Raw genomic sequence first — 27,991 nt, 5'->3', positions numbered from 1 at the left:
AGCTCATGTGTTTACAGCTGAGAGGTATTTAAAAACGATGTACTGTTTCACCTCAAAATCAGTAAGAGTGAATGTGAAAATGCAATCATTCCCTTAATATTGGAGTGAATGGACAGCAGTTAGTCTAAAGCCAAGCGTGTCTCATACGGATGCTCAAGGGTACCTTGTGCATCCGTATGAGACGCAGACGGGTGTGCCAAAGCGTCAGTATTTGAAAACCTGGGAATGAGAACGGGTTGGAAAGTGTGCATCTACTAAATATGAACATTATATATATGTTTATATTTTCCTTTTAGGTTCATGCATGCTGATTTCACTGAGGGTTGTGAGTTCAAGTAGGGTTTTAAAGTAATGGAATGGCCGGGAGTGCTCCATTTGGTGTTAATGGTACATATGTGGGTCACTTTATGGAGAACATTAAACTATACTGCTTTCTGCACTGCAGACACAAGAAGCTAATGGATGTTTTTGTTTTTGTTTTTTTTCTTTTATCAAAATTCTTTCATAAACCATATAGATTCACAGAGTACATGCACAGATACAGTCGAATGCATCAAAACATCCTGCTTCATTCTTTTATGTATTCAAATTTTGGTCAAATTTGGCAATAGGGAACCAAACTGATGACTCTGATAATAAGCTTTTGTTGGTTTAACACAAGTAAAAACATAGGGCTGTTCTAAGGCCAACACAATCTGTGTATTTCACAACATACCACAGCAGAGAGCAGTAAAACCCCACCATGGCAATGTATGAAAATTCCAATCTCTCTTTCTTTCTCCTTAAAAACAGGTGGATAGACTCTAAACTAAAATACATAATGAATGCATACATGCAGCACATACAAATAAATAGAGGAATGAATGGAACCTCAATCCTATTCAACTATAACTAGATTGTCTCCGCTTTATGCAAGAGATATTACTGAAGTGGGGCTGCTGCTTTGAGATAGGCACACTCTCACTGTCCGGTTATGCCCTGTACCTTTTATGTTGGCAGCAGAACAACAGCAGCTACACAAAGTTTCAAGTGTGATGTGGCAGAGGGTAGTTGTGACAGCTTTCCCTGGGTGGTCTTCCACTACAACCCAAGGCACAGCCAGTGTTCTGCATATGAACTGCGGCCTCAAGCTTCAGTGACCACAAGTCATTTCGATAAACTACTCCTTCCTCTTCAGTGCTGAATGCATAGGACTGTTGCACTGAAAAGGTCTCTGATCGAGTCATATAGGTTGTGCGTTCACTCGAGAGTAGCAGGGAAATGAGTGTTCAGAGATCCAGCATGTGAAATCTTTATGTGGGAGCTCATCACTGTGGAGTTATGCCAATACAACCTTCCTTGATCTGATATGATCAATAGCTGATGCTGATGTTAGCTAACCTTAGCAAAAAAAAGTTGATTTTGCTGTGACCGTGTTCACTGACTTGATGACTCGTCTCTTTTCGTGGTTATGTAGTCTCACTTTAAATGTACAGTATGTCATTTCTGCACACCTCAATCAAAACAATGAAAACTAAAGATGGAGTTTGACGGCGTTGTGAAGCAGTGTGGGATCATGGGAGCTGTTGTCTTCATTATTAAACCACCACAACTGCCAATGAAAATGATGACTTGACACAGGCTGAACTGTTCCTTAGCGAAGTAATATCTCAAATTTTTAGTCACAATATTTTTAGTCTTGTTTGCTGACAAATCCTCTGATGTTTCTTGTGTTTGCCTGGAAGTTACGGCAACCAGAGGGGGATAAAAGGGACGTGACCAGATGAAACGCACCTTTACCTTAAATAAGATTATGCATTTCTCTGAGTTTGATCATTGTTGGAAACATTTGGGATAATGTACTGTAAGTACACAAGTCAACAAAATATATAAGGTCTAGTCAGTTTTAGACATTTTAATGCAGAAATGTTACATTTCACACCTTCAAGAGCTGGAAGTTTGTCTTTTTGCCCCCTTAACCTGATGTGCAGGACAAGAACCTCTTCAAAAATCAGAGCCAAAGTGAATTCGATCGTCCCATTTGTCTTCCTATGCCTTCGTAAACATTTGCATATCCTCTCTCTCTCTTTCAACTCAAATGCTCTAGACCACAGAATTCACGGTGAAACAGCAGCGCTCTCACTTGAAGTGGAAAACTGATTTCAAACATATGAGGGAGTGGGAATGACAGATGTGATGAAATATGTTCCTCACAGCTTTGGCAAAATGCAAATCTATCCTTTTTCTGACAGCAGCACCCTCCTCATTTGTACATTTATACACAGGCTTGGTTTGCAGTGACTCCGCCATCATTCTTAAACTCTGGACACACAGAAAGGTTTTGGATTCCACTCTCCATAGACATACTACACCTACAGTGTTTTTCTCAGTGGCTGGAGGCAAAGAGAGATGTTAAGCATCTATGTCAAGCTGTTTTGATGTGTTTTCCAGTTTCAGCTTCAGAACTTCAGTGATGTTCTGAAGCATTAACTCACAGTGGTGGTGTCTTTTGTTGGGAGGACTGAAATGTATTTGCTCTGTTCAAACTTCAAGTCTCCCACGCGCAGTGAGCACCCAGGATGCAGTCGGGTCATACCTATGTTGCACTTCAAAATCCACATCCCTTGTTGCTTTCTGTAAAGCATCCACGCAAGCCAGAAATCGGCTTCAGCTGTTATAAGGAGGTTGAAATGTTCAGACAGCAGAAAAGCAGCAGGTAATTGTTAATTTTTTCATTCGACATCTCAAGCGGATGCTGTCAATCACTGTTAACAGAACGTGGCACTGTTTCTCTCTTAAGTGCTTGTTGGGATGGAGCATTATTACGTTGTCATATTTCCAAACATTTATGAACAAAGAGCAGGAGTTTTGAATGAACATGGTCCAATTTTCAGTTCAAATGGATATTATCATTTTTATTACTTGTGTTATCTTATTTGTAAGTAAATCAGATGTTATCATGTTCAGCTGCTTAAACGTTCTTTGAACCTATAAAATCTGATTAATCTTTTAAAGTGTAACAACCACAGCACAATTAGTGAGTCATTGCCTCGCTGCACCCTGGGCCAGTACCTCTCCCCAGGCAACAGAAAATATAGAAGCCTTTATATTCCGTAAAGAGTGGCTCCATAAATCCAGACAAAGACAAAGAGTATTGTCACAAAGAGTTTTTTGTTCTTCGAGCAATGCGTGCTGGTGCCTGGTGCTTCCAGGCACCACAGGCGCCATTGTTTTTGGCCTGAAAAGAAGCCAAGGGACAATGAAATGCAAAAAATAAATTGCTAAAAAGGTCACACTTTATTTGCAGAATCCAGTAGTAATACTGTACTAAACTTAGGGCTTTAGTTTTAAACAGGGGATAAAGGATGAGGTTGCATGCTCAGTTGAGAGGATTAAGAGAAAAAACAGCAGCGCCGGTCAGTTGTTCAAACGGTCGATGGCAAAAGGGTTCATTTGCAAAAACAGATAACTCAGTTTTCATTTATTTTCCTCTGAGGAATATTAATCAAACTGGTGTTGGTTTATTAATTTCAAAAAGAATAACTTTTATCTGTTTTTTTGCAAATGAACTTCTTCTTCTACTGTTGAATCAATAAAGGATGAAGAAAGGGTGGATGACCTGACATAAAAAATGTGCATCATCAACACACTCATACTCATCCTCCATCTCTACCGCAACAACTAATCTTTGTTTCTTTAAGGTCATCTTTCCATAAAAACCTTAACCATGATCATGTTCTTTTCCTAACCACAACCAAGTAGCTTCAGTTGCCTGAATTGGACCAAACCTCAAAGGTGCCCTGTGGAGTTTTCTTGGTTTTGTTTCATCAAAAAGTGCAAGAAACATGTTGAGTGCATTACCCTCTTCATAAAAAAAATTGCAAAGCTGATCATTTAATATTGTTAATGGTGTATTGTTTCCATCAAAGTTTGTGAGCTTGCAGGTGCATTGACATGCCTCCTTTTGTTTTAATACCATCCATTGCGTCCATTGCTCCATAGTGCGCCTAGTGCTCAGATACTCCACAGGGTACCGCCAGCTGTAGGCTGGTAAAAGCTTCTCATACAGCCTGCAGAATATTAATGAATTCAGAAAATTGCACACATTTAACATGACTCACCAGAGGAAGAAACCCAGGCCATCCTGAGAGTGATCACGCACAAGCTACCCTCAGCATCCATATGAGACGCACTGGACTTTCAACAAAGGCTACCATAAGCCCATCTGTGTCAATATTAGACGCTCAGAACAAGGTGGCATAGTATAACGGGCAACAAAGTCCGCAAATTGGGGAAGGCGAGGAGACACACACACGACTCACTCAGAAGACAAGCGTTCATGCCCCAATTGTTTTTGATGCCTAAACCTAAGCAAACGGTGACCGTTGCACAGCATTAACCACATGCCACAGAGGCTTTCTGGCAGAAAGGCTATGTGCTGTGATTGTGTTGGGTGACTGGAGCAGATACTCTTGAAAGGCCATGAGATGCCTAAGAGCATGACAAAACAGCAAGATTTAACAATCGGGTATGTGACGGGTTGGTATTATGGGAGATAACTCAGGAGTCGTCAAAGAATAACTCAGCTTGTCTATGCAAGAGGCAATTATTTTCACTGGAAAATTGTTGTATTGAGTCTCTAAGTGAGTATGTTTATTTGCTTTCAGAGTTATTTGTTGAGATAAGGACTCATTGATTGGTAGTTGAATAGTTGGTTTTGAAATAAGCAATGACTGTCTCCTTGGCTGAGGTCTGAGAGCATTTTCTAGTTAGGTATCCAGTTATATTTATGGATTTTCTGTGTTGTGCTTTATTTATTTTCGTTCACACTGATACAGGCTGATAAATGTTGAAAATGTGAAAATGTTAAACAATAATTCCAATTTCAGAAAGCACCCGACTTAATAATCTAAGACTTTTTTGAAAGGATCATAAGGGTTCAATCAGTTTTGAAGACTTTGAGTGAGAAAGTGAGATAAGAAGGTGGCTTTTATTTCAATATGATGCTTCTCAAATACCCCAAAAGTGACAACTCTTTATTTTTCTCAGCTATTATGCTTCAGTCACTTCACTTGAAGATCACCACATTATGTGCATTTGCTGTCTTGCGCAACCAAGACACTCACAAAGGAAAAACAGACAAAAAAAGAAAAAAAAAAAAGACATAAAAGTGCTTCAGTGGATATGCATTGTAACCATTTCTATGTAGTTCAGAAGAGTGGACCTTTAATGGGGCTATTTAGACTTGACCACTCAACTTTAAGTTTCCTGTGAGAATGAGAACTCTCTTCTTCCCTCTCAAGTGTATAATGACTCTTGAGACCACAAAGTGTAGGTGCCTAAAGAGAGAATTAGCCCTTTTTTTTTCGTACTTATCACTAGCCTGGTGTGCACATTTATTGGTTCACATAACTGTGGTCTTTAATGGGGAAACCCAAGATTGAGATAAGAGTGTGCTGACCCATAACTTGAAACAAAATGGTCTCAAGGTTGAAGATAACATGGTGATTACTCAGAAGTAGAGGAGAGGAGCCAGAGGTTAGAAAAGTAATGAAAGGCAAGAAATGTAAAGAGGAAACATATAAAGTGATGCAATACGATGAGAATAAGAAGGATGCTGTGGTTGAAAATGATACTGTGATTATTTCTGTGGTAATTTTAGCCACCTGGTGCATCGATGGTGATGGTGTTCTTCCTAGCTTAGACACACTTAATTACATTTCATCTTCATATCATGCTTCAGTTCAATATTGTATTTCCAGATTCCAAATTAGTGTCTCAGCACGCATCACCTTACAGAGTGGTGTGCGTCACACTGCGACTCTTTCACGCCTGATATTCCTCTGCACAGTTTAACTGAATTATTAAAGCCTTTACTGTTTGACATTAAGTGGACTGCAAAATTTTAAAATGAAACAAGTCTCCTACTGGATTTCATTTTTGTGTTAAATGTTTAAGCACCTATGGTTCTAGCTGAAGTATCAGTGCTGATATACAAAAAACTGTCTCCATTTGTTCTGTAATATTAGACAAAAGGCTCCGTTCTAACTCTTTTTGAAACAGAACAGATTCATGCATAATTGTGGCTTCAATATATGCAAAATTCACCATATTCTCTTCATTCTTAATCACTAATCCTAATTTATCTTTTATGCTAAATCTTAAAACAAATGAAACCAGGGTAGCAAGTTTCAAGATCCAAGTATGTCTGTACAGTGAAGACAAGAGAATACAAGTGCTACTGGGACTTTGTGGTGATCTCATTCAGGGGCTCTTTGAATACTTCAAGCGTACTTCCGAAGGGCTCATTGCATGTGGAATATAATGTGAAACAAAAATGTCAAATGCAGGTCTCCTTCAAATCCAAGGCACACTGTAAGATTTGTGCAAGATTAAAATTCCTTTATTTTTCTTACTTTTCAATATATATTTAAAAAAGCCAACACGTTGTGACTGACACAGGTCTTCATAAGGGTCAATGTCAGCAGCAGACTCCATTGTGTTACACTAAGAGGTGAGTGGGAGGATGGTTCTCTATAAGTGTGAAAGCCTATTGGTTACAGACTACACCAATGCAATACCGTTAGGATTGTATAACTGAAAGTTACAAAATACCCAGGAAGCACGAGATAGAAAGTTTTCTTTTTTGTTACACATTAGCTTAAGAATAATGAAAAGATTTCAATATATGGAACTATTGATGGTTCTGGTGAGTCATAGTCAATGCATGTGCTTGCTCAATGTGCAGGAAAATGGGGACCAGGTTACACATTGAGGAACTTTTGCGTAAGGTCCACCTTGACGTAGTAGCTACATTACATCCATCTTCCTTTTTTACATGTAGGTTTACCTCTTGCCTCCTTCTTCCATCTCCATTATTTTGGAGATGTATCACTTCCTTGTTTTTGACCAATGTGCTTGTACATTGACAGAGAAGCAGCCTCTCAATAGTGTAACACAATACAGATCATTAAGCTCCTTCTGACAATGACCCTGATGAAGACCTATGTCGGCAGCTGAGGCTGCCCTTATACATTCATACAATGAACCCTTCACAAGATGGAATATGTCTGTACAGTGTTACTGAAGAGAGGAAAAACATGCCGAAAGTATCATGTGTACTTCTCAAAGACGTTTGATTGTGAGATAACACAGTGACATACATCATTCTGCACAACTGGAGTGACTACTTGGCAATGTTTCATGCATACATTTATATAACACAGGGTTTGAGTAAAAGAGCGGATTATCTTACTAATTATATCTTTGAAATGCAATTGGCAAAGTGATCACAGTTAGCTGCCTTCATGCGTCCCTTGGAGCTTGAGATAAGATAAGAGATTCGAGGGAGAAGCCATTTATATTTAGACTTGGACAGCAGGGGTGCTTTACTTTTATTTTGGGAAGCAGATCCAAAATACTGAAATTATCCATTAGAGGCATTTATTCCTCTTTCCACAGTGAGCTTTTGGAACTGGCAATTTAATGCGACTTATACATTTTCTTACATTCGCATTATTTTGGGACGGATGCTTTATTACCAAAACATTACCAAAATAAAAAGGAAGGTCTTGAAAGCAGGTTACATAAAACAAAATTTCCTTAATGAAACTCGCATTTCTGTACAGTCTCCCGCCTAAAAGTACTCTTTCTCTAACATAGGCTACCTGAAATGTGCTGAGTGTTTTCTTTATTTGTTGTTAAGTCTGTGCTTGTGGATAAATCAGAGCAATGCATGTAATAATCATCCTACCCCACTTACCTGAAAGGTCCATAAGCACAAGTACGTATGAAGAAGACTACCTTCAGGTTAAATTTGGTATGTACTGTACATAAAAAATTCAATTACCATATGTATTGCTGTAATGGTCTTGGGAGTTGTGAATAAAATTGAAGCTGCGTTGTTCGAGCCGTGTGCATTGAGGCAGCTGTTTTTGAAGATGAATTTCTTTCGAAGACTCCTGTCATCAACGTGTTGTTAGCCCTATCACACTTAGTCCGTCTACCCATGATGGAAAAAAACACCACGTAGATGTAAAACTGCTAATCACATAATGTTCCTATTTGCATCGAACGTTGCTTGGGGCAGTAAACAAGGCCGTGAGACATTTTCTTAGAATTCTTCTCCGAGGGCAACACACTATGGCAACTGAAAACTAATGTTGGCAGTTATTTGCATTGCAATCCTTCATATTGCCTCTGTGAACATGTCAATTTTGATTTTTGACTGCCAGCCTACGGATGGTCGAAAGCCAAAATACCTACGGGCTATGTGTACAAAATGAAACTCATATGAATGTTTAACCTTCTATTATAACACTGTCTGTAGGTCTGCTGGCCAAGCCACCATGTAACCTCAGTGTGGTCTGAATATGGCTCATCATATTTTCACATGTTTTTCATAAAGTTGTGTTCTGCATAAGGTAAGTCTTACATACAGACTGATCATTTCTCATGCAAGAAGATTATTCATTAAAAGTGCATATTTGATAGGTTGATGGCTTCCAGCTGGCAGCCACACCTTGATTCCACAATAATAAAGACTGCAAGAATTCCCATTATTTTTCTAGTGTTACAGTTTTGTCTTCACTCATCAAATGGTGTTCAGTGGGGATGGAGTTTGGCAGCTGCAGATATAAGATAGTCCTGTCATATAGTAGCTTTGATGCAAGTTTTGCGTCACTGTCCTGCTGGAAAATCCACTTAAGCCAGACGAGATGAAATGCTTGTTCAGAATAGAGTGATACTTCTCTTTGGTCAGTGCAGCCAATACTCTGCAAGTCACCAACATGGACAACTGGCACATACCTGAATATAGGCTTCACTATATATTCAAATGTAGGTCTTACATTCTGTTACATTTACTTCTCATACAGCAACAAATTTCGACCTTCCGGGACAAATTTTTGGGTTGTGGGGCCAAATACTGAATGTTTAGATGGACTTTGTCATCAAATAAATGGACTGGAAACTGCTGCTCATTCATCAGTGCTGCTCTTTGTTCATTCAGTTTTGCTTTATGGATGCAAGTGCTGCTCTGGCACCAAGATGTCTTATGAAATGGTTCAGTAAGCCTACTGCTGGTCACTTTAAATTGCTTTTATCTCGCTTTGGAAGAAAGTCATTTGGTTTGTGTATCTGGTCTGCTCCGTCCGGCCCTCTTGTGATGGAGCTGCAGTTTTGCTGTGAGAGAGTTTTTCAACACCCAGGAGAACAACTTGACCCCAAGCTGCTTCACCGAGCTGTTTTGACATTGTTGCAAACAGGCAGATGAGTAATCTTTGACACCGTGGTGTTCCAGTTTCACAGCACGTTCATTTGTCATTGAATAATGATATTTATGTGTATAAATGAGTAGGGAAATGTTTCCTCATTCACATGCTGAAAGGGTTCTGTCTTGTTTTATAGTTTGTTGCACATATATTATTATTGTTAATTAATACAATTCACATTAAACATTAATACCCACAACTAGCAGTTTAACACCTAATACGACTTCTCTGCACAGATACGTCTTGTGCTCTTCAGTTCAGAAATATTCCACCTCCTCTCATCCACCATAGGAACAAGTCTCCTATTGTTACATGCTTATATTTGGGTAAAACACCATATATATGATGCAGTCCTAACGGTCCTTTAGAGTCCTGTTGTAATACTTAAACCTGGCTGCATAAAATTACTACCTCAAGTATTATTTGCAGCCCAAAACATTTGTTACTTCCAATAAAGTAATTTCATTGACAGGAAGCATGTAAGCAAACCACAAACTATGTGTAAAAAGCATTTAACCAGTGTGTAAAAACTGTTAATCAAGCATGGAAGAGAGCAAATGAACCTCTCGTACCTCCCAGGGTGGCTGAGATGAGAATGTGGGTTCCATATTTCTTAATGATGGTGTCGATGAACTGCTGAGTCGAGGGTCTGCGGCCCAGCAAGCGTACGCTGCGCTGGAACTCAGGCATGAGTGGCACCGGGTTCCGGATCAGGTCCCTTCTCTCAATCGCTGTGTTCCTCACCTTCCAACGTGCAAATTCCCTGATAATCACAGGAAAACCAGCTATCACACCACAATTACTCAGTTCATCCGACCACATTGTCAACAATATAAGTAAAACACCATTAATTACAGTGTCATAACACATTAATTAGCACCACTCCAGCTCATCAAAGACATTTGTGGGGGAAAAAGTACACATCTGCTAGTGGTCCAATCTGTCAGACAATTAACACAATAAGAAACGACTGGAGTGTGTTAATAATTTATAAAGCAGCTCTGAGCTTTTCACAGTCACATTCATTTAAAGACAGTAAAACGCAGTGAAACGTATCGCACATCGAGTTTGGTGATGCAGAGCTTTGCTTTCTGTTTTTTTGTTTGTTTTTTTTTTCACTTTTTTTTTTTTTTACTTTATTATTCTTAACCACTGTCCTGGAATTTTCATCTCTGATTGTGTATGTTGTCCTTTAAATTGCTCAAGGTCCTTTTCAAGCCATGTGTCAAATTCTTTAGTTTATATACAACTAATCAGCAATGGCATTTTGAAGGAAATGTAATGCTGATTGAACTATGTATTTTCATGAACATGATGAAGAAATGTTGTTAATTAACATACCTGGCAAATTCCAGACGTGTTGATACTGAGTGTATGTTTATTGACAATGCATTTCATTGCTTTTTTTTTTCCTGATAAAATAGACAATCTTACAATGCACGATCCACTCATAGTGACTGCAGCATTATTGAACATTTTTTTACGACTATATTTAAGCACTTTGTTAATGTTAGAGAAAGATCATGGTCTTTTTAATGCAGAAAAAGTCAGCAGCAATAATAAACTTAGTGCTTTTGTTGCCTTAACCTAGCCTCAGCCTGGATTCTGCCGTCACAGTCCTGCACTTTGTACACTGACCATCCACCCGGTCCACCTCGTTGTGACTACAGCACAGTACATGAAATGTTGTGTTTCGCACACTTTAGCAAATGTTGACTGTGAACACAATCCGGGCAGCGATTACATCAGCACGACGTAATTATGAATGCAAATTAATTGTATATAAATATCATTTCTAGGAGACGGGGCTGCCTTTTCTCTGTGTAACATTCCAACTTGAACTTTTGAGGAAAAGAATCAAAAAAGCCCACAAGGGATCATATAAACCAACACCACAACTTGCTAAACTGTGCATCGTTCTACCCTTGTTTGTTTCCACTGCAGTTAAAGATATATTCCACAGCGTAAATATTAAAATGATTCAGTAAACTATTTGTGTGGATGTTCTTGATGTCTGCTTCTGCACCCGCTGAGACACACATCAAGAAAACATTTCCACATACAGACATTACAGGCTTCTCTGTTATTCTGAGGGTTACAGAAAAACCAAATATCCCTGCCCTGAGGATAAAAACACCAGGTTTTCTTCAGCCGTCTGAAATGCAAAAGACCCTACGCTGTTATTGAGTCAGTGGTTAATGCCTGTCCCACAGCTGAAAGTGATTGGGCATTCATGTTCGTATGTTTCTTTGTGTGGTAAAATTGTCCGTATAGAGAGTTGCATACAAATTTAGATATATAGAACAAGTGGTTCAAACAGTGGAATTCAACACGTCTTTCTCCTGGGAAAGGTGAAGGAAAGGAGGATTTCTGATGTCTCGGTTCTTCTAAATCATTAATGCAAATTTAATCGGAAGCTGTGATTTTTATCAGCGTCTGCTCTTTCTGCCAATCACACAAATGTGACTATTTCCATATGGATTACGCTCAGCCTCAGACATACATGTATGTGCAAGCTGATCTGTCAGGTCTGGATGTGTGATACATGTGCTCACACTTTTACCTCAAAGGTGTGAGTATGCATACATACAGATGTACAGTGCCCATTCAGATGGGGCGCAGACGAGTCCACACTGTTGAAACGAGCACAAAACTAATTCTCCTGTCTATAGACAGGGGAAAATGTAATTTCCTAATTACTGACTGATAGTTCTAAAAGCATTTCCTCAGAATTAGATTTTGATCGAATTTAGATATATTTAATGATGCAGACTTTAGTTTATGAATGATGAGTCCAATTACAGTAAGTGTGTGACTTAAAGTGCAACAAAAGCGCCATCAGATCAAACACAAACAAAAGGCTTCATTGTTTCAATAACGTAACCCTAAAAGCCTGCTGTAATTGAAATCTGAGTTCCGTTCAATAAATGCGTATAAGTTAAATGAAAAAATCAACCAAAAAACAGATGCGGATAAATAAAAAATACAAAGAGTCACACGCACACACGCACTGCAATCCAAAACCATCCATGTTTCAAAGGTTTGCAATGCTCTTTCTGCTTTTTGGATATTGCTTTTTAATCTCATTAAAACGTGTATTTACGTCAGTCTTGAAGAAATCAAACGGGAACAGAATACACAAAGTCATTTAAGAAGCAATTCTACAACCTCAACTTTGATGAGATTAACTCCATGAGTCAGTTAACGGAATCAGTCGCATTAAATACGGTTGGTTAGTCATGTCTCTGTAACTTGAACTAATTATACATAATGCAATTGTTGCATTGTTGAGTGCAAAAAGTTTGCCAGGATTTCTGTGGAAAACGATGACGTTGTTGAGAGTCAGTGTAACCTCTGCTCTCCTTAATGCAGCTGGTGACAGGTGTCAACACTCACACTGAACAACATCTAAAATGTGTGGAAAAAAATCCTGCATGCTGACCTGATTGTAATTAAAGCAACGCAAAAAAGGCACAAGGGGTTAAAATAAAAGAAGCATTATAGAAGTTCATTTAATTACATGTACACGTCAAGCTTTTGTGTAATATACTGCAGCAAAGTGAAATAACACTACTAAAATACAATAACATTGTAAAGGTTCGTTTAAGAGACTGTTTTATGACCCAGCAGTGCTATAAAATGACTTTTTAATTGAAAAAGTAAGCAATGTGGATAAAAGCTCTGGCACAGTGCTTCATAGCAGCTTCATTCAGAGCTTTACTTTTCCTTTGCAGCCCTCAAGGGCTCATCATAATGATTTAGCCATGAATAGGTGGCTCCCCTCAAACTGATCGTCAGTTACTTCGTTTCAATTCTCTGACATGCAGTCAGTCAGTTTGCCTGAGCTTGGCTTGACGGCAGCACTTTTAAATGCTCTATTCACCACTGCATATTAGTATTTTAGGTTGAATTCCTCTCTGCCAGTTGCGTATATACAACTTCATTATATTGCCAACATTTCACAGCTAATAGCCTGACAACCGCTTCAAAGAAGAGACAGTTTTACACGCTTATTCTAGTTCTATCAAAGAGCAGCAACAGGAACGACGGGAACATCAGAGCCGGCTTGATGCATAAGCAAACTAGGGCCCCCGTGGCCCTTGAGGGCCCACAACGGTGCTTGAAATGTCCCATGAGAGCTTTACAATATTATTATTATTAATAATAATAATATTATTAATATTATGTTCACAGGCTGGCTAGCTAATATGACTGGTTTAATTAATTCCTGCTGCCTCTGCAGGAGCTGGTGTCATGGTAGTGTTGGTGTTCATGCGCACTGTAGCAATGGCTGTATTTGGATATGCTGGCCACATACTACCAATGAAGGCAGCATGCACTACATTGCACTGGGTAAGAGAGGTCTGTGAGTGTGACTGGCTGGCTAGCTACTCTTACAGCACCTGGTAAGGGTGGTGGGACGGTGCTGGAAAATTTCCCACATTTTCAAATCCCACTTATGCATGTTGACAGGGATGCATGTAAAACACACTGGGCCTGCATGCCATTACAGCAATGTACAAACTGAGACAATGTTGTTTACACAAACAAAGGAAAATGTGTGTGTGTGTGTGTGTGTGTGTGTGTGTGTGTGTGTGTGTGTGTGTGTGTGTGTGTGTGTGTGTGTGTGTGTGTGTGTGTCTCAACAATGTCCACACATGTTTAATAAATATGTGTGCTGCTTTTATTTGGCTGTGGGATGAATATCTATTGAATGAGGCATGTTCACCACAAATGTATGTTTTGTGTATGTCCTGCAACGATTATGCCAACTTTGTAGACTGCAGGAATCCTCTCGCCTCACTACGGTAGTACACTGTCAAAATGTTGTCATGTTGTCTCACAAAACACATATTAGTTTTCTGTAGATATATATACTGTACTGCTAAAGTATATAACATATAATCTATATTTTTATTCCATAATTACGGTTAGCTCCAGGAAAAGTAAGGAGAGCCCTCAAAGAAAATCCTGCCTACGGCCCCCCGTTGATTACATGTTTACCCAGCCACGCTGTAGTCTCTGAGAGACTGAATGCTTATATAATGACAATGTGGAATCCAACTGTGTGCCGCTTTTTCTTTACTCTGTCTAATCACATACATCACTGAGAAATGTTTTCCAACCGGATATTCAATAAATGCTTCGTGGCAGATTTGTAGAACTTTTGACTTTGCAATTCCTCAATGTTGCAAAGACACAGATTCTGGCGGGACAGGTCTCACCACTCATACTAGTACAAGCTGATTCAGCTTCCCCTCTTGTTCCATGACTTGGCTTTATAAGAGGTACACGTTGCTGTTATTTCTGAAATCTGGAGCAAATATACAAGCCAGCAGAGCTGAGAGAGACTGGATTTGCAGCAGATGTACCAAAATTTCTCCCTTTTCATTCTTTGCCCAGCTCTCTCTCACTTTATCCCACTCTGCTGCTATTTGCCTCAGATATCAATTCTTTTTCAGCGAATCCTCCTCATGGCTCCGTCACTGCCAATTATTACATAAAACTTTATATGGCAGCCATATGTACTTGGGCCCTTCTGCCCCAGATTAGTCATGCCAGCAGATGGAACCTGCGACATGATTCAGTACTTTACTTCACAGCTCCAAGACCGGTTTAATGACCTATCAAAGGAAGTTAAGAGGAGATAAATGGCATTGCAGCTGCATAGAGGAAAATGGAAACGTAGGTGATTATTGCTGCATGGTCCTCAAGTATCTCGCATGGGAGGGTGGGCACATTATATTTGCCTGTGTGGAAGCGTCTGTGACGTATAGAAAATACAGGATAAATAGAGAGCCATCAGTAAATACTCAATTAATTTAGAAAATCTGTAAATGACATGAGTCTTTATATATATTTGCTTAAGAGTGTCACAGTGGCGCTGTGTACCACATATACTGTATGGTGGATCCTTATGCATTGATAATGTGCACTCACTAATCCCACATACATACATTAATGCATTCTAACTAGCAACATTATGAACGAAGACTTGACGATAGAGGAGTTTTTTCTTTGAAGAAACATCTAAAGTTGGTTAATCACCCAGTGCCTTGATTGAGACCACCATTTTATCTGATTCCTCTCCAATGTTTGTCTTCGCACAGTTTAGTCAAGTAGACATGAATGGTGGTTGCTAGGAAATACATTACTGGAATCAAGCAACCAACCTCATTTCATATACTGTTGATGAAAAGGAGGATGTTTTTCACCAGAGATCATTTGCTGTAATGAATGTACTAGTGGCTCTCACATGTGTGCTGCTATTTTAGACTTTAATCAAGAAGCCTGAAGAAAAGTAATGTTTAGACACATCGATTGGAAAGAAATGTAATTTTTTTTGAGGAGAGAACTTAGAGGGGACTCAAGGCAAGTCTGTCGAAGTCAACCCTTGAGCAATTCAGTCAGCAAAAGTAGCTTTGATTTGCTTTGGATCTCATGCATGACATATTAATATGAGCTTTGTACAGTGTCTCGTGGCCATGATGCTGACTGTCCTTCAGTCAAATTGCAGTGAATGCTCATGAACATACTTGAAAGTCATCTTTTGAGGATCAACTGGATGCAAAATGCAATGTATAAGTGAGTTGGCAGAGCGAAAACAAATTAAAAATTTAACAGAATGCATTAACACATTTCTGCCAGTGTCCTGGTTTTATTATTTTGGAATAATTGATGTTTACAAGGGGTGTAACGAGTAATTCATTGCACCAGTGCGTCAAGTGTAAATTATGCCAATTCAACTGCATCAATCTGCTAAAGGAAATAAACAGGATGAATTACTGACTTCAAAAATGATCAACTTGAAACACTTTGGAACAAACTACTTGCACTTTCAAATAGTTGATCGTGCTTGTGACCAGGAGATTAAAATTGTGCTGCTTAACATTGAAGTTGTGATCCATGAGATCTTCATGAAATCAGACCATGTTTTGACAATATTAAGTTGCCATTTTTCTGCTCAATACCTCAATATTTTCATTGTTGATTACAAGGCCATTCATGCTCTGCACTGCCTACCTATGGACAAGGGATTCATGGGAAATGATGCATTGATGTAATGCAGCTTTACTGTTTTAGAAAACCAGACTGCTGTCAGTTTGTTTGGCTGCACTGGGAAAAGGAACACCAACTGTGGTGGCATAGTTGTTCTTCTTTTGTATTTTTGAGCAGTATTGCTAAATCTGTAAGGAGTATTTTAAAATCCTGCCTGACCTCTGTCAATGTTAGTCACTCTGCAAACTTCTACTCCCACATACAAAAAGTATGTTGCCGCCAGTAATGAAAAGGTTAGATTACTCTTTCTATGAAGGCCAAATATATATGCCTTCACTGTACTATAATGTATAAAACATTGTGTAACTCAGTTAACTCTTTGCTGTGATTGTGTTGTTGCAAGGCATTATAAACATGATCATAATACTTTTGTTTGTCTGGTACTTTTTTTTGGTATTACTGTATACTTGCTTGCCTAACAGTAATTGCCTTAGTCAGTCTACATGGGTTGTAAGGTGTTGTGAATATCATGGTGCTCTCTGTAACCATAATGGATGGAAAGTGTGGGTATGGCATGTCATAACACCTTCCAGGCAGCATGTTGTCTGCTTCAATTAGAGTTGGGCCGTATTGACATCCAGTGAATATTCCCCAAAGCCCTGACAGGGGCAGGAAACGACCATCATACAGCATGTCACCGCAGGCCCTTTGTTGATCCTGGCACTAGTGCCCAGATTAAAAAAAAAAAAAAACTTGACAGTGCATGACAGACATTCAAAGTGGGAGTGTGGCGGCACAGAGGAAAGAGAGTTTTGTAGCAAGAAAATCTCTAATTAATTGAGTGGGAAACTGGCTCTGCAGGACCCAGAGACAACATGTTCTTGGTCGCCTCATAAATGACAGAAAATAATAAAAGCAGGAGTGTCATTACTTCTTGTTTACCTCTGTCCTCCTCTCATACCGTATCAAAGTCTTAACAGTCAAATGCAATACATGTTCCGATACATCTTGACCTTTCTCAGTCTGTGGTAGAACAAAAAACACGCCTATGCTATTTTCTCTACACTTGAAGCACAGAAGCAACCATTTATGATGAAACAAACCGAGTAAAAATGTTACACCTAGCTATAAACATGTTAGTGGTATGATAACACCCTGACTTCATTTGAAGCAGATAAGATGTTGTCATAAAGGGCGACAGCATGGCACATTTCACAAGGATGATGCATCTGCTTTAGAAAAACAAAAAAATGCAACAACAAAAACAGGGCAAAATAAATCTTGCATGTTTTTTTGGGGGGGGGAGTTGATGTACTTTGTGCTTGTCTTCTTGAGTGACTGCAGATATTTAGCAATGTGGTGTTCAATAATAAATCAGGAGAGTGTTAATGAGGCAGTGTTTGGTCAGCACGGCATCTGCATTAAACACACAAGATCTTTTCATTCTGCTCAAGTGCAAAAATATTTAGTAAGTGTATTTATTTAGATTTTTCATTTTTAATGGATGAACATTTTGGTTTACAGTCAGTGAATCAAAGCATTATTAGCAAAGAGGAACTAAAATCTGCTCTTGGATTGAATCTCAGGCTACTGATTCAGGAGAATGTTTACTGAAAAAAAGGTTATCTTTGTACAATACTTGCAATTTTAGTAGTACTTTCAGCACGAGATAAGATCCCTATTAGGTCATACAGTCGATGAGAGCTCACGGGGAATCAGCCCCCCATGTCCCGTACATCCTGCTCATAATGATCGTTTTTACACACTGTCAGAGAGATGATGATTCAATGCTGTTATACTTTCTGTAGCTGAAGTTCATACTTATGTTGTACTGGGTAGTAAGTCTGTCTATCACAGAGAAATGATATTTGCTACAATGGAAAACAACCTTACAATGTTTGCCATTGTTTTAAAAAAGCAATATTTAGACTGCTTTGATTCTGCAACAAAGCAGTAAGAGCGGTTGCTTGCAGAGTAGCAAAATCTGAAATGACTTATGACGCCAACAAAGTCACATCTGTTTACTGACACTTTGAAAGTCAGCAAGGGTTTCAGCATCTGTTTGGTGTTGTCCCAACAATGTTAATTATTGATTATTTGGAAGTTGACTTTTAATTATCAGAGCTATAATCATTAACATGTCACATCTTGATTGAGAAATTGGATTAGTGTGACGGCATAAAAGATGAAAAACCCGACGTCTGAAATCTTTGTAGTGCAAAAAATACCATAAAAGGAGCTTTCTTTATTTTTAGCCTCGAGGTTTTGATTTATAGATAAAGATACAATATTTATCCAGCTGAAGTCACACCGAATGTTTAATTTAGAGTTACATTATTTCGCAAACCCTGTTGTTCCAATGCCTCTGCTATATTGTCCACTGAAAGCCCCCGCAGCCATGGGGCTAAACATAGTTTCATCAACTTCCTTCACATTCACTCTGCAGTCATCCAGTTCTGCATATCACCTTTCACACAGATCATGGTTTTATCTTATTGAGTCTCACTGTTTGTAGTTCACACTGCAGAACAGCAATATTATGAAACTGCTTATGCAAACCACTCATTTCCTACTGACGCGCAAGGTGGCTTTTATTCTGAAAGAGCCACAAGAAATTGCAAAGCATTTGTCGCTGACATTAGTGGTGAATGTGATTGTTCGCCAGTTTCATCAATTCATATTCAGCATTCTCTGATGATGAGCTTTAAACATTGTAGAAATTAATGGGACAAGATGGACCGAGCCACAGTGAGCTGTGGCATGATGGGGTGCAGAAGACAGGCTCATCAAGGTAAAGATACAATATTTATCCGGCTGAAGCCACACCGAATGTTTAATTTAGAGTTACATTATTTTGCAAACTCTGTTGTTCTGTCGCTTCTGCAATAATGTCCACTGAAAGTCTCTGTAGCCATGGGGCTAACCACACTTAGTTCCTTCAATTTCCTTCACATTCACTCTGCAGTCATGCGGTCCCGCGTATCACCTTTCACACGGTACATGTCTCATATCCGATGAGTCAGTCAGCTCTGCTATTCTTGTCCACATTCCCATGATGCATATTTGAATTTCAAAAGAACTAAATCAGAGAAGAACTCATGGCTCCACACTCTGTGGTTGCCATTCATGATTCTGTATCAAGTTGACTTTGTATGAATCTGAAACCAAGTGCCACAGGCTAACTGCTGGAATCAGCGGTGGAATCATGGACAGGATGACGATATAATCAATGCAGAGAAGAAAGGGCAGAAACTTTATCTGAAACAAAGTCATTAATTAACATTTGTTTCCAATTTAACTGAAGAATTTGTTTCCCCTACAAGATTCCAGTTGTATTCAAGGCGCCTGTGAAATGCAAACTTCATGGAATAAGCTGTGTTTGTTTGGCGCCACTGATGCAGTGGCGCTTGCTCCTTCTGAAGTGAGGAGGAACAGACAGCATCGGTTTTCATGCTTTGATGAAGGATGAACCTTTCATTTTTAGCAATTTGTTCCACTACTTGTTTTTTAGGGATGACTTGACTAATACTTCAAAGGCTGGTTGAAAAGGATACACTACAAAAACATCATTTTGAATCTACTTTAGTCACATGTATTGTCACATAACAAAATACTCCAGAGGGTAACAGTCAATTTCCAATGCCCAATCAAAGGTGTGGAAACATCAACTGCTGTCTATCCAATCCCTGCCCTAAAAGTCTAAATCAGCTCCAGCTCATCTTATGTTTCTACACGTCAGTTTAAAAGGATTTCATTTCTACATCCCAACAAAAAAACAATAAAAATAAATAAAAAATAAACTTTGTGAGGTCATTTGCCAGTTCTGCATTTTCTGTTTTAAAAATATTTCAACATAATATGGTGGCACAGAAGCAGTGTTTATGCTGATTAACACAGACATAATGATCCATCAAACCGACCATTAAAAAAAAGAAATAGCTCTTTATCTGCTCTCAGTGAAAGCACAGTGTGACATGGGCAGGTCTGTTTTCATTTTGGATTTTTGCAAAAGTTGAAAATGGATGCTCAATCACAGCAAGAAAATGGTTGATAGTGGTGCAGAAACATAACCTCCGCTTCTGTGTTTAATTACTTGCTTACATTTGTATGAGTGGCTTTGTTGCAGTGGTCAGTTGCTGCCCGAGCAGTGGCCTCACTGCTCACACCAGAAGACATTTCTAGAAGGCATTATGCTGGTCAACAAGCGATTGTGCTCCTCTGCTTTTTTCTGATCACTACTAGAGCTGCTCTTCATACAGTGTATTAGCTTCATAAATTTATAAGAGAAATGTGCTCCTGGATAAGACGGGTGTCGCTTCCTCCGCAACAATAAAGTTAAAAGGGCCATCGGCCTGTGTGATGATCTGCAAGACAGGGCTTTGTTCCTGCCCGTGTGTGTGTGCATGTGTGTGTGTGTCTGCTTGTCTCTCGAACACTGTTTAAATGGACAAATACGTGCATCAAGTGCATAATTTACAAAAGAAAAAAAATAAAACACAACCACTGACAGCAGTGATACTATTTCTAATAATTACAGTGGATGGGCAGATTTTCATCATGTTGGGGGAAAAAAATGGGGAATTGAAACAGTGGGAAGAGGGGCAGGAAAATTAAAAGCCTTGGCAAGCATGGGATGCAGATTTCATCAGAATCAGATAATTCATATATATATCATTCATAAAGTCTCTAGTAGATCATCAGTGAGGGGAGAAAATTGAACAGATGCTGAAACTATCACTGCAGACAGTAAGATGAGTGTGGAGCTCCACGCCACAGCTCGCTCTGTCTGAACGACCAAATTGGTTAACTTGGGCGTCAAAAGGAAGCAGGCTGCGCTTCGGTGATGGAAATCAGTTTGAAACTATATTATCTAAAGCAGTAATTGATGCAACTTTTTAGAAATGATAAGGAATAATACAGTATGAGCCAAATGACTGGGGGTGGGGGTAGGGGGGGATCATCTGCACCATGATGATCCCATTTGTCTGTGGCCATAATACTATCTTATTAAAATTAATTAGCAAATGATCCTACACATGGAGATTTTGCATTATAGCATCCTACATTATTAACAAAAGCCCATTAAGCATTCCATCGACATAATTGATTGAATCTTTGCCACACTGTTCTTTACAGAGCCATGCTCATCTGAGTGATAGTGGTGCACCATGAGGGCCTCAACAGAAAACGCTGGCAAGCTGCAAGGACTGGGGAGACTTTGATCCAATAATGGTAATTCCCCCATGAATGACTTTGTGAAGCGATTTTGTCTTCCCACACAGTATTGACTTATTCCCTTTCATTCTGTACATGGTGTTCCCACACAGAAATGGTGCAGCATGATCTCATCTACTTGGATGTGATACATTTTCAGGGATGTAGGATAAATGTTATTACATCTAGACCATCATTTGGCCCAGCAGGCTTTATGAATGTGTGGCTTTTCAGAGGCTGCCTCCTTTGAAGAACAACTTGTCAAGGCCACCAACAAGGGGTTTCCGTGATTTATATCATGCAGTAGCTTTTTCCGTTGTCCAGTTCATGTGATTTACCAGTGAGCGCCCTGAGGTCAAACACCTGGCAAGTAGAAATTCATTCAAGCTGTCCTTCACCTTACACAGATAGAATAACAAATGGTGTTAATCTTGACATGTAAGGACTGCAAAGGATGCACTCCTTGGATTTTAAAAAAAAATGGGAAAGAAGGAGAGAACGTAGTGTTCATCAACAGCACTCCAAAGCATTGTTGATTCAGTTTTGGTTTAATCAAATTTGTAATTTAGTATGTCTTATCTTACTGTGAGTATTCATATGTGGATGACATTAAGGTTTATATACAAAATTTACCTCGCTTGACATTTACACGCTTTGCTGCAGTATATACTTTGGTTGGTAATTAGTCTGTGAAAAGCACACGTCAGACCAACTTTTGCGGAGATTCAGAAAACTTTTATGTCAGAGTAATAACAGTATTTTCAGATCCTCTGACAGAACTGCCATTTCATTTCACTTTATTCATTCAGCCTGATGTTGTTTTCATGTTATCCGGTTACTTATTTGGATGGGGAAGGATATGTTATTTTGTATTTCCCAAACAATCAGTAGCAAGTGATGTATGCATCCTGCCAGCATCGTTTTTGTGTTGTCGTCCATTTTCCTGCCACCATTAGCTATGTAGCAAAGTAGATGAGGGTACTGATCAAAAGGCCTGAAACTAGGCTTGTGTTTTCTACCACAGTGCACATTGCTCAGTCAGGGTATTCTGATCCAGCATGAAAAGAGGAAGCAATAGCAAATATGGACAAAAATCCTGGTTGAAATGTTTACGTTTCTGTCAGTCAAAGTGCCTCACAGCTGCCTCACAAGCCAGAGTAGACTGTGCTATTTTGAAACAATCAAGCAACCAGAATACTCTCATCGTCTACAATGCATTACATACTGCAGACTTGCATGTTCTTGTTCCTTGGGGGGCCGTATTAACAGTTATTACTTTAGGGAAGGCCCCGTAATCTGAGACCTTGTAACCTTTGTTCCTGTGCTGCTACGGCATTATGCAGCAGCTTGACGGAACGGAAAAAAAGAAAAAAAAAACAGGCCTCTCATGGTAATAAGGAGGCAAGGCCCAGTAATAAATCAAACAGAGAGATACAATTGAATTCCTGTGTGAATTTCATCCACCAAGAACCATTCAAAATATTATAGAATGAAGCTTAATCCTATGCTCCAGTGCATGGCAAAGGGCTACGTGGAGTGGGACGTAGGTGGGATATTATTAGCGGGCTGAACTGTTTGCTCGTACTTGTTTTACTTATTTACTCTTGAGTGCTGGCGTAGGCAAGATTCCTGAACACAGCAGTGTAAATAGTGCAGGAAATTGGAGGGGCTATTTCGAAATTCTGTCATAGTGCTGCTAAAAAAAAAAAAAAAGAAAAAAAAAGCAGATGCCATCAGCAGACAGGCCATGTAAAAATATCCATGTGACTGTTCCAAGCTAATGGGTTTAGATAAAATTAGGTGTGTGTTAACAGTAAATCGCTTTAGACTCACTGTCAGTGTTCCCACATGTCTGTCAAATTAATGATAATACTGTACACGCTGTCTAACAGAGACACTGGCACATTTTTCATCAAGTAAAGAAACATTCAGTGAGGCAGCTGACATTCTAAAAGTGCCATTAAATGCACTTTAAATATCTCATGGAGTACAAAACGAGTTCTGATCTGAGAGATTTTCTAAGAGTCAGTTCAATTTGATGGACTGGATTGTTCGATACAATATTGCTGCTAATCCTGCCAGAATGATGAAGAAAACTGTCAACAAATATAGCAAAAATTGCCCCCACCCCACCCCCATTCCTTGTTTCACAAACTGCAACAACATGTTTCCGTCGTGATGCATGCAACATGCCTGATGCCTGCAGAGTCCATCTGTGTGAGATGGTGGCATTGGACTGGTAGTGGTCATACTGTTGTCAGTGCAGAGGAAAGGAAGGACAGATAGAAACAGAGAGAGAGGGAATCAGTTGTGCGGAAAGAATTACGTCAAGGTTACTGTGATGTACAGGAGGAACACGCAGAAGTAGAAAGGCTGTATCTAATCTTATAGTGTGGGTCTTGGATTTTGGCAGATTGTTGGCTTCTTTTTCCAGCTTTTGTATGAGCTTACAAAAGTCTCTTTCTGTTATGTATTTTGGGTCTAAACAGGGGTAAAGAAAGGTGAGAAGAAGAAAAAAACAAAACAAAACAGAGAAGCCTGATCAAATTCAGGAATGTGGCTAATCTGTGTATTAATTTTCTTTCCAGTAACTGCACTGCTGTTGGTTTAAAGCTTTTTACAAAGACGTTTGGCTGGAATATCATTTTATTTAATTTTGTGTCTGCCAAAAGTGGACCAGGCCCAGAAGAAATCCTCAGTGAAGACAAAGGGGAAATACACATAAATCTAATTTGCTGACAACCATAATGATGCAGTTAATGCAATAAAGTGTGCTCAGTGGTAACAGAGCACAAACTTATAGCTGGGTTCTTCTTGTTGGAGGCTCATAATGAAATAGTGCAAATGTTTTGAAAAATAATTAATGTACTTCACAGATATTCAAGTATTTAATAGATACTTAAAATTATCCTACTAACTCCATATTCACACGTAAGCATCTTAGTTATTAACCATTAATTGGAGCATATCAGCAAATGGAACGTGATTCCCTAAATGGAATATGATTGCTGGCATAATCGCTTTGTTAGTGCACTCTGTAATTGTGATGAGGCAATGAAACGAAAATGGATCTAATCAAAAACAATCTCTTAATTCACTTTAATCTCAAGAATTTGATGGGACATGGTGCCGGAAGCGAATGCACGGGTGAATGACATGAGCATGTGTTTGAATCTAATTAACTGTGTAATGTGAGAAGTTCTACTGCTCAACTATTCTGACTGTGTGGGCAAGGTCTGCATGGGAATGATCATTAGCCTTCACAACAAATAATAGGATGGATGGGAGAGACTTGACTTGCATCCAAGTGAAACCCAGAATCACATGAAATTTCAGAATGTCTTTTCTTGCAAAGGGGAAAACATATGGCTGAATGATCACCTTGAAAATATTGCTTACACTGCATTCACAAAAGCCACCACAGTTGAGATTATTTCCCTCTGCCTCCCTCCCACATGCAAAGTCTTCCTGTATACTGTATTGTTTACAGTTTATGAAACACCTCATCACCCTCCGTGTCCTATAATGAAATCACCAACAATGCTCTCCTTATGTACATATAACGAAAAACCTACCAAGGTCAAGTCGCTCATGCAGTAAAACGAAACGACTGCTATTGTCAGTGCCCTAGATGCTGCTTATTGTATCTCATCCATTTGCTGCTGAACTCAATTTGCCCCATAATAACTGTCAGTCATACCCCAAATAAAACAGCATTATGTTGATGATTTCTATGCACTATTTTCTTCTGGTGTAGAGGGTAAAATAAAAACCAGCTCTTCCAATGCAATAATCCCTTTATCTTTCTATCTACCTGAAACAAAGCTTCTTACAATCTACTTCAGCCTCTTTAATTCAAGGATATCCAAATGGCTTCTGTAGTGTCACTACAGTTACTATTTATGGTGATCATATCAAATCATAAAAAGAGCAAAATGTGTTAAATATTGTCTGGCAGATAAATGGACAACAAAATTTGTTTTGTCAACTTGTTGGGAATTGCTGCACAGGAGTGAGGAGCTGTGAAGCAAACAAGATGTTTGAGGATAGATTTCAGCACCTTGGACAGCGATAGCTCCTCTCACAAAGAGACGCCTTTGGATTCGGGTCAAATTCAAGAAAGCCAACAAGTGTTCAGGGGAATATTCTTTGAGGCTGTGTTGGAAAGCGCTTTTTAAAAAAAAAAACAGATGTCGTTTCTTTCCAGTTTGAGATTTGCTGTGTGCTTGTATGACACACATTCAGCAGTTTTTCCAGTCAAGCGCAAGTGAAAGGAGTACGGAGGGCCAAAGAGGACATATATGCAATTTTCTTTTCTTTTGAGCAAGAAAAAATCTAACAAAATAACGCTCAAAGGCTCCAGATCAAGCGAGTAAGTGGACTTTGAGCTGATTTTTTTTTTGTCAATTAGTGCTTCCAAGGCAAGCTCAACACCTGACATTAATTTAAACTGACATACTCTGTGATCAGGAGAGAAAGACTTGTTCTGTCGAGATAACAAAATGAAAATCTTTTCATTAAATTAATTTTTTATTCAAGAAAAACAGTTTGTTATACTGAGACAGACCAGAACCTTAATTGGTGTAAATTTTCTGAATAATTTCTTGTGTTTTAGCTGTTAGATATCATGTCAGAAGCGTTATAGCGGACAAACGCATTAACAAGTCTGTGGCGATATATGACATCATTGCTGCTTCACTGCTTCAAGTCTGAAAATGAGGAACATGTCATTACTTGTTAATCACAATAATCAGGCCTTTGCTGTGTGAGTCTCTAGAGATCATGACTTTCCTAATGATATCATGCTAACATTATACACTCTGCACTACCTACTACATGGAAAATTATGTAATGAATATCTATTTATACATGTAACACTGCTTGTGTTGTATGAAAATCTTATATGTATGTCACTTTGGATAAAAGCATCTGCCAAATGACAAACTGTAATTGTAATCATTGCTGAGTGGCAGCTTTGTGACTAGCTCATATCCTTATTTAGGCTCATTAAAGGACATTAATCAATGCTTTACGATAAAAATGTTCAATCTTATTTTAAAGTCTAAATTCTTGGCTTTAATTCAAGCCCATCTGTGAGTCTGAAGTCACTTGGACCCCAGTGGTTCTTATCATATGGAATCATTTATCATTTCATGTGAATGTCAGGTGAAAATAATACAGATCCTCTGTCAGCAGCGGTTCCAGGAGTGTTTGCAGCTCCCAGAGTTCCAGGTCCTGTAATATTAAACTACACAAAACCACACAAAATCAACCTGGACTGAAACCTTACAGATTAAAACTTAAAGTAACTGTGAATTTGTAATTCACTCACTACACGAGCAGGCAAACAGCCAACATGTTGAGGCAGGCATTACATAAAAGCCCGACTGAGATTCATTTTGGACAAGTAACCTTTCTGAATTCCTACAGTACAGGAAACCCCGTCACACACTACATTTCGAACACAGCTAGGATAACATGCCCAACAGTTTCAGTGTTTTGCTGGAAGTGAACTGACTCAGATGTTCTGCGGGAGGCCGAGAATAAACCTCTTTGTGCTTGTGTAGGTCACACAAACCACCAAAGCTGTGCACTGACTGCGGGACAGAGGAGTAAGAGAGTAAAGACACCTCTGCTGAGGCATTCAGCAGAGGCCCTGCGCCCTGACTCTGGGACTGAACGGACTCAGAGCTAATACCATTTTTTGACATTTAGTATATTTGCGAATTTGTAAATATCTCAATGCACATTTGTGATGGCGTTTTTGTCCCTGATTTTAATTGAGTAGTTACATTTTTTTTTTTTTAATAATAGTAAAATGAGAGCATTTATCATTTACTGTCCACTACAAAAAAAATGCATAGGGTTGTGCTTGAACTGACTGATCGGCATCAGCTGTTTGCAATATGCTTTGCAATGACTTATTCACAGCTGTGTGGCTACTAATGCCCAATAATATGCAGGTGTATAGTGGGGACATTGTAACCTGACAAAATCACTTAGTTTACTCTGATAATCACACTCATGCCAGCGTACTTTGCTGCTCCCAACCTCCTCCTTGTGATGTATTTCATATTGTTGACTTAATAAAGGAGTACACTGTGGGGGCTGGACCTTCCAAAAAATATCTTCACCTTCCAGTTGACGATCACAGGTGCATGCCTTATTAACTGACGTATGTTATTAATTACAAGCATTATTAATCACAACAGTTGTCATAGTAATAATGCATGACCGTATTCTTCAACTACGAGACCATTAAGTAAGAGTTTTTCTCAGTAATCTCCTACTTAGTGCTTTTTGATGGTAAGTAATGAAGTTGCTGTACCTGAATTCTGATCTTAATAACTAGAATACGAATCCAGAATAAGGCATTAAAAAGTCCTTTATTATGACTATTCCAGGGCTAATATGCTTGGACCACCACATCACAGAAATGGTAATACGAGGCATGGCTGCTCCAGCATCTTCTCGCCGGACTGCTGCTCTTGTGGTGATGCTGTATTGCCAGTCTCAAGGGAGAGTGG

The 27,991-nt window shown here is 39.0% G+C and overlaps 1 protein-coding gene across 1 annotated transcript in view; it reads right to left on the bottom strand.

Annotated features, from left to right (window-relative positions):
* Nucleotides 1–27,991, bottom strand: part of brinp1 (bone morphogenetic protein/retinoic acid inducible neural-specific 1) — a 112,227-nt gene that overhangs the window by 49,606 nt on the left and 34,630 nt on the right. Inside the window, exon 3 of the mRNA XM_070988533.1 lies at nucleotides 9,824–10,014. Coding sequence (XP_070844634.1) covers nucleotides 9,824–10,014 — 191 coding nt within the window. The remainder of the gene's footprint in view (nucleotides 1–9,823; nucleotides 10,015–27,991) is intronic.

The sequence above is a fragment of the Chaetodon trifascialis genome, chromosome 20, assembly GCF_039877785.1.
Source record: "Chaetodon trifascialis isolate fChaTrf1 chromosome 20, fChaTrf1.hap1, whole genome shotgun sequence".
Classification (NCBI taxonomy): domain Eukaryota; kingdom Metazoa; phylum Chordata; class Actinopteri; order Chaetodontiformes; family Chaetodontidae; genus Chaetodon; species Chaetodon trifascialis.
Note: the sequence above shows the minus strand (reverse complement) of the source record. Positions and strands in the feature narration are given on the sequence as shown.